This window comes from Balaenoptera acutorostrata, chromosome 4, assembly GCF_949987535.1.
Source record: "Balaenoptera acutorostrata chromosome 4, mBalAcu1.1, whole genome shotgun sequence".
Taxonomy (NCBI): Eukaryota; Metazoa; Chordata; class Mammalia; order Artiodactyla; family Balaenopteridae; genus Balaenoptera; species Balaenoptera acutorostrata.
The window spans coordinates 139,422,741-139,442,112 of record NC_080067.1 but is presented as its reverse complement, the minus strand read 5'-3'; the positions used below and the strand labels follow the sequence as shown (position 1 = coordinate 139,442,112).

The window sequence follows — 19,372 nt, the reverse complement described above, 5'->3', positions numbered from 1 at the left end:
CTCTGGCTGTGCACTAGAATTGCCTGGGGGCTTTGAAAAAGAGACCAATGCCTGGATATCCCAGATCAATTAAATCAGAAGCCTTGAGTTGCTGCTAGAGCATCCATACATTTGTTTGGACTCAAGCAGTTCTAGTGTGCAGCCAGGGTTGAGACCCACTGTCTCTCTGAACAGAACAGGAAGGTTCAACCTCTGCTAATTGGGCAACTCCATCAGGACCAAGTTCCCACCCCCGAGCCCCCAAGATCAACTGAATGACCATTTTTCTACATTCTGAAATTCTTGACCAATGAAATAAGGAGCTAGGATGGGGCTTATTTGCTGGGCTGCAAATGATCTGATAACAAGCCCCACATCTTGTTTGCTTGGGCTACTGATGCCTGGGGCGGGAGGTAGGACGTCAGGCCAGAGACCCACTTCTCTCGTGCAGTGCCCTTTCTTTGAGGTCTGAGGACATTTGGGTACAAGGAAGGCTTTAAAAACTGCTCCACTCCCCTTGTTTCTCACCTCCTTTCCTTTCTGCTTCCCACATTTACCACTACATGCCCTAGGGTAAAACCAAACGTGTAAACATGTGGTCGTGACGACTTTGTCAAAAGTCAAGAGTTTTTCTAGGAATCCAAGTGGGAACTTGATGAATTTTCCATCCTTTCCTTCCCTCTCTGCCCATCAGCCCATCCATCACTTTGAACCTCTTTGAGAAGAAAGAAAAGAAAGAAAAAAAAAGAGAAAACACAAAACAAAACAGAAGAGGGAGAAAGGGAAGAGCAGAAGGAGAAGACTGTGTCTGCTCTCGGCAAAGAGTAAAACCGCCAAAAAAATGAACGAGACCTGAGGGACATGGCAAGCTAAGTTCAGGGATGCACTGAAACATCACGCTTTAAAGCAGGACCAAATGTAGAGGATCCTTAGCGTGTTATGGCTGGAACCAAAACGGCACCCCTCCCTCCCCTCTGCCCTCATCCTGCCTTGTTCTTTGAACAAAGATGATGTTGACATTATATTTCTATTAAAAAAAAAAAAAAAAGCAGTGATCAGTTTGGACCTCTCAGGCTAAATCCTCAATTTGGGAATGCAGTCAAAAGAACAGAAGACCATCCCAGAGGAAAGTGGATGAAAGCCAAGCGCATTTGAGTTTGGGATTAAGGATCAGAGGCAGTAATTTTGCATGAACTGTTCTTGCCTTCCTGGGATGTGTTTTTAATGCAGTGATGATAGCCTTCCAGTGGCCGCTGGCAGCATCTCAATGTCTTCAGGGAGGAGAGGGAAGGGGGTGTTTAGGGAGCCTGTTTCCTAGCAGGCTTCGAGGTGATTAGCACAAGTCACGAGCATGGAGGGGGAGGAGGAGGCCCCGATGCAGCCTCTGGCTTATTAAGAGTGAGATCCGATGCTGGAATCCCTGGGGCAAAAAAAATCAATGACCCAGGAAAACTACACCAGCTGACAGCCTCAGGAAAAAGCTCAAGGAAGAGTTGCAAAGAAGAGCAAGGCTTACGTAACTTTCCAAAACTCTGCACTGTTAATCTCCCGGGAGGCCCTATACTATACAGACAATAGCTGGGACCCCTTTCATTTTGGCACTTTCTTTCACCTGGATTCACCATCCTTCTTCCATCCCCTTCTTTTCGAAGGTTGAAGGGGTCCCAAGTTCCCTCCACCCTCCCTCGGTCTGGCTTTTTGATGTTTCCTTGTTTAGAAGAACAAGCAAGTAACTACATTGTCAAATGCTGCTCTCCAGCTCTCAGCTATTGCTGTCAGGCTCCGACAGAGAGGGTCCACTGTCTTTTTTCAGGCACTGGTTTGTACACACCCCTCCAAATGCAGGAATAGGACCTCCTGTCCCCAGGAAAGCAGACATCAGGCTTTGAGGCCACAGTGGGGGGTGGCAGGGGCGGGGGTGTGTGTTGGAGTCACGTGATCAGGATCCACTGCTTCAACGAAAACATCCAACTGAAGCCTCAGACTGTCATCTTTGGAGCTTAGGAGTTTTCCTCGATGCCGTATGTCACATGGTTAGGGGGTCCCTAAAGGTTCATTAAGTTTCAAATCAAATGAATCAACTTTGAAGACTTCATCCTTCTCCCTGGGCCTTTTCTAATATTTCCCTGATGTCACATAAGATAGAATTTAGATCTAAACCTGAGTGTGTCTGTGGTTTCAGAGAAGCCTATTTTTCTTTTCTTCTTCCCAAAAGGCTCCCGGGCACTTTCTCCCTGGTCTTCACATCACTGAAGAGCAAGGCTGACCAGAGGAAACATGGGAACTCCTTGTGGATGCACCTGGAAATATCACCGCCGACCCAACGCTGGCTCAGGGAGTCTTAAACCCTGGAATTTAGGTTCCCATCAAAAGCAGGAGAAAATTCCTTTTATTGTTTAGTCATTTAGAAAAACATGTATGAAAACATCCATTTCCCAGGGCAGAGCATCCCTGCTTGATAGCTCAAGTTCACCCTCTGGAACAGTTGCTCCGTACAGACAATTCCAAACTTGGGTGGTAACCTACAGACTGCATCAAGGATTGTAACTGCTTCACTAAAGAAACAAACTCTAAGTGTCTTTAATCTATGAAAACAATCTAATGGTTACACCGCGATTTACCTACAGCAATATTTGTTCAGTTACAATGATGTCACAAAAGAAGGGCTTGTTGGCTTTCAGTTCTTTCCTTAACAGTATTCAGAGCTTGATGGTGGCTGAATTCAGAACTGCTTTCCATAGCTTAAACCAGCAAAGAGAGAACTTTTCTAGCAGCCAAGAAAGTTCTATTACCAAAAAAAAAAAGTCAATAGCACTTGATATTCAGCATTTTCCCAGCACATTTACCATAGCGCTCTGACCCTGTGGTGCTGGATTTTAAGGACCACAGTTTCCTTGCCAAATAGACATATCTTGGCTTCCTTTGCTAGGTGGAAACACTGCCTTGATATTAAATATTCAAAGCAAAGAAACTCTGACCCAAGGGCTCTCAGCTAACAATGACATTCTCTGTAAGTAAACTAGAAACCCAACTCAGCTTCTGGTTTGCCAGTGTCCCCTGCCATGTACTAGTCTACTGCACAAATAGGGTTGAGGAACGACTCCTGTTTACCATGATTATACCGCAAAAGACCCTCAGGCAGGGATGCGGGAAGCCTGGACTTGGCAGAAGATGTTGGAGAAGAGGAAGAGTAGGATTCAGAGCTGCTTCCTGGGCAGGGCAGGGGCGAGGAAAGGGTGAAAGGCCTCCAACCTCGCCAGACGGAGACCCAGGTCCGATACAATTGCAAGGACGTTGTTACTCTAAGCAAGCGTAACGTAAGAATGCAGCTCCTATAGCCCTCGTCAACCCAGAAACTTCTCTCACTTTGCTGCGCCACACCTACAGCGCCAGAACTATCTGAGATCAGCTGAGGAAGCCTTGGTCGCAATCCCCCCAAAGAAAAGCCTCATCCTTTACTGGGAGGGGGAAGTCGTTATTTTTTTGTTAAGGCGATGGGGGACGGGCAATGGGGGATGGAGATGGGAGACGCTGGTGCCTTTTGGTGGTCAAGTCCTACCCCTCAGTCTCCTCTCTGTTCTGTAAGCTTCTACTCATCTTCTTACTGCATCTCCACCAGACCTCCCATCCCCTTGGGCTTCCCTCGTGCCTGTCGGCGCAGACTTCAGGTCAAGTGTCCTCTGGGCTGGATTCCTTACGTGGGCACCTGAGAGGCTGGCTGGGGCACACCCGGACTATGCGGAGAGCAAACCAAGTGCAAAGTGGACCACAACACGTGTTCCAACAGGGCTGAGAGCGGCACAGGGCTCAGTTTAAGGTATTTTAAGCCGACCCGCATCCATCGGAGTCGGGTCCCTGACCCTGGGAAATTGACGAGGAAGTCAACTCATTGAGGGAAAAACTCCAAATACCCTACCCATCCTTCCTTCTCGGGGGGCTCCCCTGCCACCACCCCACATGCGCAGCTACTGAATATGCTAAGGGCTCCTATTATCAGGCAAGAAAACTGGCTCTGAGCGCGCTCCAACTTTAAACCAACCCGGCCTTGCCCCCTCGGGCGCCTGCCCCCAACCGAGGGCTCACCTGGGCGCCCCGCGGCGCCGGGGGCGCACAGCGAGGGAGGTCGCTTCTTACCGGAGAAGTCCGTGAGCGCTGCGATCTCTTTGGAGCAAACCAGGACGGTGCAGTAGAAGAGGCGCAGGAGCTGCCCAGGAGGCTCTGCCTGCCTGCGGAGGCCGGGATGCTGTGCTGGCTGGGGCGCTGGCGGTGGGCGCGCGTGTCCCGGCAGAAGCATGGTGCGCGGCGCCACAGAGCGCGGGCGCGGGCCCGGGGCGCGGGGGGTCGCTGGGCGGAGGGCGGCGTCACATGGCAGGGCGAGTTGGTAGCCAGCGGCTCCGCGGCCCCCTGCCACCTCCTGGCCCAGGCTGCCAGAGCCTCCTCCCCGCCGCGGGCTAGCACCGGCTCCCCAGCAAAGAGGAGGGGGCGGAGAACTGGGGCGGGGCGAGGAGCCCCGGGAAGAGTCCGCGTGGTTTCCCCGAGAGGAAATCTCCGCTGCGGCCGCGCGGGAGGAAGCGAGGGCGGGGGGCGAAGGGAAAGTGTAGCCTCTCGCGCCCCGAGCTGCGGAGGCCGGTCCCTGGCGCGCTGCCCGCCGCGGAGGGCGCCCCCAACAGCGCGCCGAGGGTCGCGCAACTTTAGCGCCTTCCACGCCCGGGTCCCCGCCCCGGAGACGGCTCAGAGCCCCTGGCCTGGCCCGCGCTGGCCCCGTGCCAGCCTCGCCCTGGCCGTCTGTGGAGTGCGGCCGGTGCCCGTGACGCACTTAGGAGCCAGAGCCGCGCTTGGAGCCTGGGAGCCGGGGTGGGGGCCGCGGGAAGGTGGGGTACTGGAGGTGTGGGACCGCAGCACTGACGTCTCTGCGACCCAGCGCGCTCCACGTGCAGAATCACCAAGCACGCACAGTTAGCCCCATTTCACAGAAGAGAAGACCGAGACCCGGAGCATTGCCCGACGCCAAAGCTTACGCAGCCAGGAGGGGAACCATCGCGGGGCTGGGGGGAGTGGGGGAGGGGGGGAGGAGGGATGTGCATTGTGCTGAAAACGGATCAGATGGCTCCAGAGCCGGTTTCTTTTCGCTGCGACTACGTTTCCTTTGGGTACTGGTTGTCCGCCGCGCTCAGAGGATCTGACACTGGACCGGCACAAACAGCCGCCGAACGCAATAAATGGGCTTTGTTTTAAAGTGGGCCACAGCATCTTTCTGAACCTCTCGATTACGCGCGGTGTAACCTACGTTTGGACGCCCAGCCCGTGGGCGGGGAGCGGGCTGCACGGCTCGGGCTCGGGGGAACCGAGGACAAGTACTTGGGGGCTCCGTGGCCGCGCGCCGGGTGGGGTACCTGGGGTCCAGGAACCCAAACCCCGCGGACTGCGCGGGGCGTCCGGGCCAGGCGGCGCCGGCGGGAAGGAGGAGGGCCGGGCGGGCGGGCTCTCGGCACAAAGTGTTCCCGAACACCGCGGGAGGGCATGCCAAGTTCGCGGCGGGCCTGACGCGGAAATGTAGATCATGAGGCCCAAGGGCGGGCCCGGGCGCCCTGCGCCGGCCGGCTCTGAACTGCACCGCGCACGCCGCACAGTGCGGCGGGGAGGCCTGGACGGAGAAAACCGAGACTCGCCGGCCTACCTGGGGGAACCTCTTAGAGGTGGGCCGCAAGGATCCCGGAGAGCTGGATGTCACTGCGTCTCACACCGTGCTCCAGCAGGGGCAGGGGCAGGAGAACTGGGATTCCGGCCGTTACCTCCCTGTCTTGGGCTAGGGGTGGGAGGGGCAAATGCAAACATCAATATTTGTTAGTGGGATCCAGTCTGCCAGACACAATGACTTTTAAAATTTACATTAAAATATTCAACCTTCTCAATAACCCTTGGACCTAAGTATTCTTGTGCACGTTTTAGGCTGGGGAAACTGAGGCAGGGAGGGTGGGTAAGGATGCCCAGCACTTAGCAGCCATTCCGTAAGTGAAATTTGCTTAAAACTCGGTTCCCTGATGTTCTTTCCATTCCATTCATCCATCTACTTTAGATATGAATTAGGTACCTATGTATACCGGATCCTCTGCGAGGAGCTGGGGACCCTCCTAACACAGGAGGGGAACCATGCTCCCTCAGGGCTGGTGGCTGCCACCACTGTCCCGTAGGGATGCGCTGGTTTCCAGTTGCCAGTGTGGACACTGCTACTGGTGTGATGGCATCCCCAGGCCTCTTTACCCGTAAAGGCGTCAGGCTTATTGTGAGAATTGAATGAGTTGAAACAGGTGACATGGGTAGGACAAGGCCTGGAACGAGTAAGTACTCAGTCAGTATTAGTCATTGGTACAGTGAGGAAGACAGGCATTGAACAGGTAGTGCCAAGGGAATGCCAAGGAGCCATGGGAATGAGACCCAGGGAGGGAAGGAGGTGTTAGGGACCTTTTTAAGACAAGATGGGTGAGAAAGACAGGAAGAGTTGGCCAAGCAAAAGCTAGGTATCAATATTTGGGGAGGATGAACATCTTAGGAAAAGGGATCAGCATATGTGAAATCCCAAAGAAGCATGGCTCCAGAAATGCATGCAGGACATGGAGCAGAGAGAAAAAGGCAGGGCAGGGTGACATGGAGAAGTCAGCTGCCAGAGCTCAGGGACCCAGAGACCTTGGTGAATGCTTCCATCTTTTTTTTTTTTTTTTTTTTTGGCCACACTGCACAGCTTGTGGGATTTTAGTTCCCCAACCAGGGATTGAACCCGGGTCCTTGGCAGTGAAAGCGAGGAGTCCTACCCACTGGACCGCCAGGGAAGTGCCAGAACACTTCCATCTTTATCCTAAGCCCTTGTGAGCACTTCCGTCTTAAGCCAGCAAAGGGTTGTAAGCCGATGAGTGATGCAATCAGGTGTGTGTTGGTAAAAGGTGACTCTGACTTCTGAATGCAGCTGTACTGAAGGGGTCAACAGTGGGTCCAGGGATTATACTCCTAAGAATTGGAAGCAGGGACTCCAAGAGATATTTGTACACTCATGTTCACAGCAGCATTATTCATAATAGCCAAAAGGTGGAAGCAACCCGAGTGTCCATCAATGGATGATTGGATAAACAAAATGTGGAATATTATCCAGTCATAGAAAGGAATGAACTTCTGATATATGCTACAGCATGGATGCACCTTAAAAACATTATGCTAGGTGAAATAAGAAAATGATAAATATTGCATAGTTCCACTTACATGAAATATCTAGAATACACAAATTTATAGAAACAGAAAATAGATTAGAGGTTTCCAAGAGTTGAGAAATAGATGGTGGTGATGGCTGTATAACACTGTGGATGTAATTAATGCCACTTAATTGTACACTCAAAATGGCAATTTTTATGTCATGTAGTTACCACAACTTCAAAAAAATTAATAATGTAATATGCCAAACCCCACTGAACTGTAAATGGGTGAGTTGTGTGGTATGTGGATTATATCTCCATAAAGCTGGGGTGTTTTTTGTTTGTTTGTTTGGCTGCACCGAGCGGCATGCAGGATCTTAGCTCCTTAACCAAGGATCGAACCTGTGCCCCCTGCAGTGGAAGCGCAGAATCTTAACCACTGGACCGCCAGGGAATTCCCCCATAAAACTGTTTTTTCGTTTAAATGTTTTTTTAAAATTTTTTATTGAAGTATAGTTGATTTACAATGTTGTGTTAATTACTGCTGTACAGCAAAGTGACTCAGTTACATATATATGTACATATACTATATATATATTCTTTTAAAAAAATTCTTTTCTTTTTCATATACTTTTCCATTATGGTTTATTACAGGTTATTGAATATAGTTCCCTGTGCTATACAATAGAACCTTGTTGTTTATAAAGCCATTTCTTTTAAAAGATCAAACAGAGACCACAAAGTGGGTCCAGGGAGATGGTCAGGAGGGGAGGGTAGCCTGAAGGGTGTGACTGAGCATTGGGCTGGCGCTTTGCAGGCCCAGAGAGGAGGGAGGAGTGGCCAGATTGGAAGTGTTCGGGAAGGATGGAGAGCGCAGTGTGCCTGGGCGCTTGTGGGATGTGAGTGACGAGGCTGCAGGACCAGTCCCTGCCTGTCCTCTGCTGTGCTCCTCGGCTGCTCCCCGTTAAATCAACTTACTCCTCATCTGATGTCTTTAAGAATTTTGGAATCTTGCAAGAAAATTAAAGAATTCCATTTATTTTCCCCTCTGGTCCTCATACTTTGTGTGCCCCCGACAAAATGGAAGCCAGTTACTTCCCGCCCCCATTTCCCTCTCTGAAAATATTATACAATCAAATACCTAAACAATGGGGTACTAACCAGGACCAGCTGCAGAATTCACTGGCCCAGTGCAAAATGAAAACGCATAGCTCCTTGTGGAAAAATTATCCCGAATTTCAAGATAGTGATAGCAGGGCATTAAACCCAGTGTGGGCTCTGAGCACAGGGTCCTGAGATACTACACAGGCCACATGCCCATGAAGCTGGCCCAGGCACTACCAGTATCTCCGGTCTCAGATATGGAAACCGACATCACGACCCTCACAGATCATCTGTGGCAGAATTTGACGTCCTCTTCAACTGCAAAGGTACAGAAATTAGGGGATGGGTGTCAACATGGAGTAAACTAAAAGTGTTCCTTTCTATGTGATGGCGCCATTGGCCATCTTGCCGCTTCTCGCATGTGAGTTTGAGGAGTGCCTCTGTACCTGGAGCATTCATTCTGTGTGTAAGAGGTATCCTTGCAGGATACTGTACATTACATACCTTGATTCCTGCCTTTTTTTCCCTTCCTTTTGAAGCAACTCTGTTCCTTCTTTCCAGCTCTAAGTTACATCCCTATTTTCCTCCTTCCTTGAGATCCTGGCTACTTCCCTCCCCACACAGCCAAACCTGCTTTGAAGGATGTTTGTGTGCTGGGCACTTGAACTCCAGCCTGAACCTGTGCTCTCACTGGGCTATCAAAGTAAGGCTTTGGGGCTTTCAACAAAGATGGGCTGCAGCCGTTCCGAGAAGACATAAGCCATCATTTGTCAGCTGCAAAGAAACCAACCTTTCAGCTCAGGATACTGAGGCCGAATGTTGTCCAGAGCTAAAAAGGCTTATTTTTAAAAAGCAACAAACGGTGGTTTGTTCATAGAGCTGGCACCAAAGAGCCACATCAATAGCAAAGAGCTGCTCACTGAAGATTGTGAAAGCTGGGGATGCACTTGAGAGGCCGTGAGGGGACTGTTTGGCCCAAAAGCCTATGGAAGGAAACCTTTAAGAATATGAGCTCAAAACTGGTGTCCGTCCAAGGTCAAAGGCATCAAGTGCAATAGCCTGTACTCTGCCCCTGACAGACAGCCACTGATGGAGGCATTGGACCTCCCTGACTTTCATCTGCAAAATGAAAATGGTGGACTCAAAAAGTCCATTTAGGCTCTAAAAGCCCACAGCCTATTTAAATTAGATGTAGGATTTCAGGAAATTGGGCTAAATCTATACTGGTTCCAAGACATTCCTTAATGTTTTCTTAAATACATATTTTCATTTCTTTTTTGCTCTGTTTGTTTTTATGTTGTTCATATTTTTCTCTTTATAGAAGAAGAATGTAGCATGAGCAAACTTGGGGGGGATTCCTGGAGCATTGTGAATGATTGAATTCTGATTCTTGGGAGTTTTCAGCGTAAGCATTCCCAAGTATTCAAGGTGGTAAACTCAGTTTCTGGAGGAGAGCATGACTGCATCCTGGAAGGAACAGACACCATTTTCCCCTCTGAGGCTGGAAAGTGCTGTTCCCACAGAAGCCCTGAGGCTACTCCCTGCTGCCAGTGACACAGCAAATGCTGCAGGGAATCCAGCCTGCCTGGACCACACCTGAGAGCAGGGAAGTTTTCTCCAGAGATCACAACCCCCTACTCTTCCTACCTTGTTCTGTGCCATCAGAAGGGAAAGTGTCCTGATGGAAGGATATTCCATAGTGGGTTGGAAAGAAACACATCTAGCTCTGAACTACCAAGCTTGCCCTGCCAGATGACATAGCGTATGGCAGTGGGTAATTGTATGGCCTCCATGGTCAGAGCTCAAAGGTTCGAATCCCAGCTCTGCCACTGTTGGTACTTGAGTTGTGGATGGTGGTACAGTTTAGAGTGGACATAGCTGAGAGGCAAGTCATAGCAGAAGCCCCATACACGGTAATAAACATAACCATCTCATGGCCTTAGTGTATTATTATTGCTCGAGCATAAGACAGTGTTTGGTTTCCATTCAAACCCCTAGGGATGTGTTTGTGATCAAATGCCCTTTGCCTTGTTAGGTAATGATGGAAATGTAATAGTTTCCGACTTGTTCCTCTGGACGACAGTGGCCCTGGTCCCCTGTCAGGAAACTGGGCTGGGCTTTTTCACCAGAATTTTGTTTTTTTCTTTCTGTGAACTCTCCCTGACCCTGGTTTCTGAATACCCCGTTTTCTCCCCACCTCTGGCCCACTCTGTCAGCCTCCTCACCCTCTTCCTCTGCCCGGAAGCATTCCTGTCCCCCAGCCCTCTGTGACATACCTGAGTTCTTGGGATCTCGTTTCCCTACAAAATGTTGGTTGAATCTGACATCAGCTCTTCCAGTCCTCAAAGGCCTGACACTATATAACCTTTCTTTTCTTTTAAAATTAGTTTTTACTGTGGTAAAATATGCATAACATACAATGTAGCACCTTCACCATTTTTTTTTAACATATTGGAGTATAATTGCTTTACAATGGTGTGTTAGTTTCGGCTTTATAACAAAGTGAATCAGTTATACATATACATATGTCCCCATATCTCTTCCCTCTTGCATCTCCCTCCCTCCCACCTTCCCTATCCCACCCCTCTCGGTGGTCACAAAGCACCGAGCTGATCTCCCTGTGCTATGCGGCTGCTTCCCACTAGCTATCTATTTTACGTTTGATAGTGTATATATGTCCATGCCACTCTCTCACTTTGTCCCAGCTTACCCTTCCCCCTCCCCGTATCCTCAAGTCCATTCTCTAGTAGGTCTGTGTCTTTATTCCTGTCTTGCCCCTAGGTTCTTCATGACCATTTTTTTTTTTTAGATTCCATATATATGTGTTAGCATACGGTATTTGTTTTTCTCTTTCTGACTTGCTTCACTCTGTATGACAGACTCTAGGTCCATCCACCTCACTACAAATAACTCAGTTTCGTTCCTTTTTATGGCTGAGTAATATTCCATTGTATATATGTGCCACATCTTCTTTATCCATTCATCCGATGATGGACACTTAGGTTGCTTCCATGTCCTGGCTATTGTAAATAGAGCTGCAATGAACATTGTGGTACATGACTCTTTTTGAATTATGATTTTCTCAGGGTATATGCCCAGTAGTGGGATTGCTGGGTCGTATGGTAGTTCTATTTTTAGTTTTTTAAGGAACGTCCATACTGTTCTCCATAGTGGCTGTATCAATTTACATTCCCACCAACAGTGCAAGAGGGTTCCCTTTTCTCCACACCCTCTCTAGCATTTATTGTTTGTAGACTTTTTGATGATGGGCATTCTGACCGGTGCATCTTCACCATTTGTAAGTGGTGAATATATAGACCATATTGGCGCCTCTCGTAACTGTGTCTCTCCGAGAAGGAAGAAAAGAGAAGGGTGGTCATGTATAAGCCAAGTCTGTTTCCCTTTGGTCAACAGCAGTAAAAATCCTTTAGCAAAAGCCTCAGAAGGGTGAGGGAGAGGCTGGGAGGGGGAGGACTGCTGCACAGGTGCTGGGAGAGGAGAAACCTGCAGCTTCAGACAGTACAGTTTCTGCAGCCCACCAAGGAAAGGTACTAGGAACTGACAAGGGCGCCCTCTGTAGGTGAGAATCTTAATTTGTCTTAGGACTAATAACTGCGGTCCATGAATTTCATAAATCTTTTTTTTTTAATTGTGGTGAAACACACATAACCTAAAATTTACCGTTTCAACCATTTTTAAGTGTGCAGTTTAATGGTATTCAGTACATTCATATTGTTGTACAACCATTACTTCCGTCCATCTCCAGAACATTCTTCATCTTCAAAAACTGAAACTCTGTCCCCATTAAACAAGAACACTCCGTTCTCCTCTTTCTCTCGGCCCTGGCAACCAACATTCTACCTTCTGTCTCTATGAATCTAAGTACTCTAGGTCCCTCATCTAAGTGTAATCGTACAGCATTTGTCCTTTTGTGTCTGGCTTCTTTCACGGAGCCTGATGTCTTCAAGTTTCATCCATGTTGTAGCATGTCACAGAATTTCCTTCCTTTTTAAGGCTGGATAATATTCCATTGCATGTATACACCACATTTTGTTTATCCATTTATCTTTGGATGGACACTTGGGTTGCGTCCACGCCTTGGCTATTGTGAATGATACAGCTATAAACATGGGGAAACAAAAAAAAGAAAATTTTAATTTAAATGATCATTCCCAAGGGGAAGCTTAAAGCTACCAAAAACAAAAAACAAACAAAAAAAAAACAAATTAAAGTCCATTAACAGGAATTCAGAACCAATGAAAGTGAATTCCATTTAAGGGTATAGAGCAGAGGTTCCCAGACTTTCTCAGTTCATGGTGCCCTTATTGTCCCAGTGATTTTGTGCAGGGCCCCTAGGCCAAAAAAAATTATTGAACTGTTAAAAATTTATTAAATAGCTAGATCCAAACAACTTAGCAAGTATTTATGTTCTAACAATTAATTAAGTAGCTATTTGGGGGAAATGTATATTATGTAAAAGAAAAAATATTTTTTATTTTATTCTTAAATAACCGCAATTCTTTACTAAGGGGGTATGCACACCCATTAGGCACATCGCTATGTCTCCAACCTTGAAATCAGATTGGACACTGCCACCCTTATTTTCTGTTTCATGTAGATTTTTCTTGGTACTTGCTTTTTATTACAGTAACCACTGAAATCCCAGCTTTGTGAAGCTCTGACATCTTTGATAGAAACATAGCACACACAAAAAAAAAAAGAAGAAGAAGAAGAAAAGAAAAAGAAAGAAAGAAAAGTAGCACAGGGACTTCCCTGGTGGCACAGTGGTTAAGAATCCGCCTGCCAATGCAGGGGGACATGGGTTTGATCCCTGGTCCGGGAAGATCCCACATGCCGCGGAGCAGCTAAGCCCGTGTGCCACAACTACTGAGAACGCGCTGTAGAGCCCGCGAGCCACAAATACTGAGTCCATGTGCCACAGCTACTGAAGCCCTTGCACCTAGAGACCGTGCTCCGCAACAAGAGAAGCCACCGCAATGAGAAGCCCGCACACTGCAGCAAAGAGTAGCCCCCACTCGCCGCAACTAGAGAAAGCCCGCATGCAGCATCGAAGACCCAACACAGCCAAAAATAAGTAAATAAATAAATAAAAATTTAAAAAGAGAACACAATGTGACTGCAGAGGCAGAAAAAAAAAAAGAAAAGTAGCACAATCTAATGCTGAAATTATGAACTACCTCGACTTCATGGTTTGCAGTAGATGTCAGGAATTGCTGTATTTCCCTCAACTTATTAAAATCTTCCAGTATGTGAGTTTCTTGCGGTACTCTGGGCAGTTTGGTGCCCAGTTTGGGAACTGCAAATCTAGACAATCCAAATATTATGAAGACCTTACTTTGTCAACAAGAACTGCATAAACTGTGTCTGGCTGACTCTCCAACTGACCTCATTTTTACCACTCTGGCCGTCCCTCCCTTGCAGAAGAAATGGCCCTTTTGCTGTTTCCTGACCTCTCTGATTACCTTGCTACCTCAGTGCCTTTGCATTAAATATATATATATATATATATATATATATATATTTATTTATTTGGTTGCGTTAGGTCTTAGCTGTAGCATGTGGATCTTTTCGTTGCAGCACGTGGGCGTCTCTCTAGTTGTGGTGCACAGGCTTCAGAGAGCCAGGGCTCAGTAGTTGCGGCTCGGGTTTAGTTGCCCTGTGGCATGTGGGATCTTTGGGATCTTGGGATCTTTGGGATCTTAGTTACCCGACCAGGGATTGAACCCTTGTCCTCTGCATTGGAAGGGGGATTCTTTTTTTTTTTTACATTTATATTAACATATTTCCATACAAATAACCCAATGAAAGTTTAGTATTAGTTGTTTTGTTTGTTTTTTTATACTGCAGGTTCTTATTAGGCATCAGTTTTATACACATCAGTGTATACATGTCAATCCCAATCGCCCAATTCAGCACATCACCATCCCCACCTCATCGCAGTTTTCCCCCCTTGGTGTCCATATGTCCATTCTCTACATCTGTGTCTCAACTTCTGCCCTGCAAACTGGCTCATCTGTACCATTTTTCTACGTTCCACATACATGCATTAACATACGATATTTGTTTTTCTCTTTCTGACTTACTTCACTCTGTATGACAGTCTCTAGATCCATCCACTTCTCAACAAATGACTCAATTTCGTTCCTTTTTATGGCTGAATAATATTCCATCGTATATATGTACCACAACTTCTTTATCCATTCGTCTGTTGATGGGCATTTAGGTTGCTTCCATGACCTGGCTATTGTAAATAGTGCTGCAATGAACATTCGGGTGCACGTGTCTTTTTGAATTACGGTTTTCTCTGGGTATATGCCCAGTAGTGGGATTGCTGGGTCATATGGTAATTCTATTTTTAGTTTTTTAAGGAACCTCCATATTGTTCTCCATAGTGGCTGTATCAATTTACATTCCCACCAACAGTGCAAGAGGGTTCCCTTTTCTCCACACCCTCTCCAGCATTTGTTGTTTGTAGATTTTCTGATGATGCCCATTCTAACAGGAGTGAGGTGATACCTCATTGTAGTTTTGATTTGCATTTCTCTAATAATTAGTGATGTTGAGCATCTTTTCATGTGCTTCATGGCCGTCTGTATGTCTTCTTTGGAGAAATGTCTATTTAGGTCTTCTGCCCATTTTTGGATTGGGGTGTTTGTTTCTTTGATATTGAGCTGAATGAGCTGTTTATATATTTTGGAGATTAATCCTTTGTCCGTTGATCCATTTGCAAATATTTTCTCCCATTCTGAGGGTTGTCTTTTCGTCTTGTTTATGGTTTCCTTTGCTGTGCAAAAGCTTTGAAGTTTCATTAGGTCCCACTTGTTTATTTTTGTTTTTATTTCCATTACTCTAGGAGGTGGATCGAAAAAGATCTTGCTGTGATTTATGTCAAAGAGTGTTCTTCCTATGTTTTCCTCTAAGAGTTTTATAGTGTCCAGTCTTATATTTAGGTCTCTAATCCATTTTGAGTTTATTTTTGTGTATGGTGTTAGGGAGTATTCTAATTTCATTCTTTTACATGTAGCTGTCCAGTTTTCCCAGCACCACTTATTGAAGAGACTGTCTTTTCTCCATTGTATATCTTTGCCTCCTTTGTCATAGATTAGTTGACCATAGGTGCGTGGGTTAATCTCTGGGCTTTCTATCTTGTTCCATTGATCTATGTTTCTGTTTTTGTGCCAGTACCATATTGTCTTGATTACTGTAGCTTTGTAGTATAGTCTGAAGTCAGGGAGTCTGATTCCTCCAGCTCCATTTTTTTGCCTCAAGACTGCTTTGGCTATTCGGGGTCTTTTGTGTCTCCATACAAATTTTAAGATGATTTGTTCTAGCTCCGTAAAAAATGCCATTGGTAATTTGATAGGGATTGCATTGAATCTGTAGATTGCTTTGGGTAGTATACTCATTTTCAAAATGTTGATTCTTCCAATCCAAGAACATGGTATATCTCTCCATCTGTTGGTATCATCTTTAATTTCTTTCATCAGTGTCTTATAGTTTTCTGCATACAGGTCTTTTGTCTCCTTAGGTAGGTTTATTCCTAGGTATTTTATTCTTTTTGTTGCAATGGTAAATGGGAGTGTTTCCATAATTTCTCTTTCAGATTTTTCATCATTAGTGTATAGGAATGCAAGAGATTTCTGTGCATTAATTTTGTAACCTGCAACTTTACCATATTCATTAATTAGCTCTAGCAGTTTTCTGGTGGCAGTTTTAGGATTCTCTATGTATAGTATCATGTCATCCGCAAACAGTGACAGTTTTACTTCTTCTTTTCCAATTTGTATTCCTTTTATTTCTTTTTCTTCTCTGATTGCCGTGGCTAGGACTTCCAGAACTATGTTGAATAATAGTGGTGAGAGTGGACATCCTTGTCTCGTTCCTGATCTTAGAGGAAATGCTTTCAGTTTTTCACCATTGAGAATGATGTTTGCTGTGGGTTTGTCATATATGGCCTTTATTATGTTGAGGTAGGTTCCCTCTATGCCCACTTTCTGGAGAGTTTTTATCATAAATGGGTGTTGAATTTTGTCAAAAGCTTTTTCTGCATCTATTGAGATGATCATATGGTTTTTATTCTTCAATTTGTTAATATGGTGTATCACATTGATTGATTTGCGTATATTGAAGAATCCTTGCATCCCTGGGATAAATCCCACTTGATCGTGGTGTATGATCCTTTTAATGTGTTGTTGGATTCTGTTTGCTAGTATTTTGTTGAGGATTTTTGCATTTATATTCATCAGTGATATTGGTCTGTAATTTTCTTTTTTTGTAGTGTCTTTGTCTGGTTTTGGTATCAGGGTGATGGTGGCCTCATAGAATGAGTTTGGGAGAGTTCCTTCCTCTGCAATTTTTTGGAAGAGTTTGAGAAGGATGGGTGTTAGCTCTTCTCTAAATGTTTGATAGAATTCACCTGTGAAGCCATCTGGTCCTGGACTTTTGTTTGTTGGAAGATTTTTAATCACAGTTTCAATTTCATTACTTGTGATTGGTCTGTTGATATTTTCTGTTTCTTCCTGATTCAGTCTTGGAAGGTTATACCTTTCTAAGAATTTGTCCATTTCTTCCAGGTTGTCCATTTTATTGGCATAAAGTTGCTTGTAGTAGTCTCTTAGGATGTTTTGTATTTCTGCGGTGTCTGTTGTAACTTCTCCTTTTTCATTTCTGATTTTATTGATTTGAGTCCTCTCCCTCTTTTTCTTGATGAGTCTGGCTAATGGCTTATCAATTTTGTTTATCTTCTCAAAGAACCAGCTTTTAGTTTTATTGATCTTTGCTATTGTTTTCTTTGTTTCTATTTCATTTATTTCTGCTCTGATCTTTATGATTTCTTTCCTTCTGCTAACTTTGGGTTTTGTTTGTTCTTCTTTCTCTAGTTTCTTTAGGTGTAAAGTTAGATTGTTTACTTGAGATTTTTCTTGTTTCTTTAGGTAGGCTTGTATAGCTATAAACTTCCCTCTTAGAACCGCTTTTGCTGCATCCCATAGGTTTTGGGTCGTCGTGTTTTCATTGTCATTTGTCTCTAGGTATTTTTTTATTTCCTGTTTGATTTCTTCAGTGATCTCTTGGTTATTTAGTAACGTATTGTTTAGCCTCCATGTGTTTGTCTTTTTTACGTTTTTTTCCCTGTAATTCATTTCTAATCTCATAGCGTTGTGGTCAGAAAAGATGCTTGATATGATTTCAATTTTCTTAAATTTACTGAGGCTTGATTTGTGACCCAAGATGTGATCTATCCTGGAGAATGTTCCGTGTGCACTTGAGAAGAATGTGTAATCTGCCGTTTTTGGATGGAATGTCCTATATATATCAATTAAATCTATCTGGTCTATTGTGTCATTTAAAGCTTCTGTTTCCTTATTTATTTTCATTTTGGATGATCTGTCCATTGGTGTAAGTGAGGTGTTAAAGTCCCCCACTATTATTGTGTTACTGTCGATTTCCTCTTTTATAGCTGTTAGCAGTTGCCTTATGTATTGAGGTGCTCCTATGTTGGGTGCATATATATTTATAATTGTTATATCTTCTTCTTGGATTGATCCCTGGATCATTATGTAGTGTCCTTCCTTGTCTCTTGTAACATTCTTTATTTTAAAGTCTATTTTATCTGATATGAGTATAGCTACTCCAGCTTTCTTTTGATTTCCATTTGCATGGAATATCTTTTTCCATCCCCTCACTTTCAGTCTGTATGTGTCCCTAGGTCTGAAGTGGGTCTCTTGTAGACAGCATATATATGGGTCTTGTTTTTGTATCCATTCAGCCAGTCTATGTCTTTTGGTTGGGGCATTTAATCCATTCACGTTTAAGGTAATTATCGATATGTATGTTCCTATGACCATTTTCTTAATTGTTTTGGGTTTGTTTTTGTAGGTCCTTTTCTTCTCTTGTGTTTCCCACTTAGAGAAGTTCCTTTAGCATTTGTTGTAGAGCTGGTTTGGTGGTGCTGAATTCTCTTAGCTTTTGCTTGTCTGTAAAGCTTTTGATTTCTCCATCAAATCTAAATGAGATCCTTGCTGGGTAGAGTAATCTTGGTTGTAGGTTCTTCCCTTTCATCACTTTAAGTATTTCATGCCACTCCCTTCTGGCTTGCAGAGTTTCTGCTGAGAAATCAGCTGTTAACCTTATGGGGGTTCCCTTGTATGTTATTTGTCGTTTTTCCCTTGCTGCTTTCAATAATTTTTCTTTGTCTTTAATTTTTGCCACTTTGATTACTATGTGTCTCGGCGTGTTTCTCCTTGGGTTTATTCTGTATGGGACTCTCTGCGCTTCCTGGACTTGGGTGGCTATTTCCTTTCCCATGTTAGGGAAGTTTTCGATTATAATCTCTTCAAATATTTTCTCTGGTCCTTTCTCTCTCTCTTCTCCTTCTGGGACCCCTATAATGCGAATGTTGTTGCGTTTAATGTTGTCCCAGAGGTCTCTTAGGCTGTCTTCATTTCTTTTTATTCTTTTTTCTTTAGTCTGTTCCGCAGCAGTGAATTCCACCATTCTGTCTTCCAGGTCACTTATCCGTTCTTCTGCCTCAGTTATTCTGCTATTGATTCCTTCTAGTGTAGTTTTCATTTCAGTTATTGTATTGGTCATCTCTGTTTGTTTGTTCTTTAATTCTTCTAGGTCTTTGTTAATCATTTCTTGCATCTTCTCAATCTTTGCCTCCATTCTTATTCCGAGGTCCTGGATCATCTTCACTATCATTATTCTGAATTCTTTTTCTGGAAGGTTGCCTATCTCCACTTCATTTAGTTGTTTTTCTGGGGTTTTTTCTTGTTCCTTCATCTGGTACATAGCCCTCTGCCTTTTCATCTTCTCTGTCTTTCTGTAACTGTGGTTTTTGGTCCACAGGCTGCAGGATTGTAGTTTTTCTTGCTTCTGTTGTCTGCCCTCTGGTGGTTGAGGCTATCTAAGAGGCTTGATGGGAGGCTCTCTGGAAGGGGGATTCTTAACCACTGGACCACCAGGGAAGTCCCCTCAGTGCCTTTGTATTTGCTGTAGCTCCTACTTGGAATGCTCTTCCCCCATGGGTTGCTGCCCTAACTCACTCAGGGCTGTCCGCTGGTCCCTGTGTACACCAGTCACAACCC

The 19,372-nt window shown here is 45.1% G+C and overlaps 1 protein-coding gene across 5 annotated transcripts in view; it reads right to left on the bottom strand.

The window, feature by feature from the left end:
- The window catches only part of EVA1C (eva-1 homolog C), an 84,887-nt gene extending 79,966 nt beyond the window's left edge, over positions 1-4,921 (bottom strand). Inside the window, exon 1 of one of the 5 annotated variants that reach the window (XM_057545532.1) lies at positions 4,063-4,921. In XM_057545532.1, the coding sequence (XP_057401515.1) occupies positions 4,063-4,273 (211 nt within the window). In that variant the 5' untranslated portion in view covers positions 4,274-4,921. The remainder of the gene's footprint in view (positions 1-4,062) is intronic. The other 4 variants (XM_028166958.2, XM_057545533.1, XM_057545534.1 and 1 more) reach the window with 4 other exon arrangements.
- Between the last annotated feature and the right edge of the window lie 14,451 nt (positions 4,922-19,372).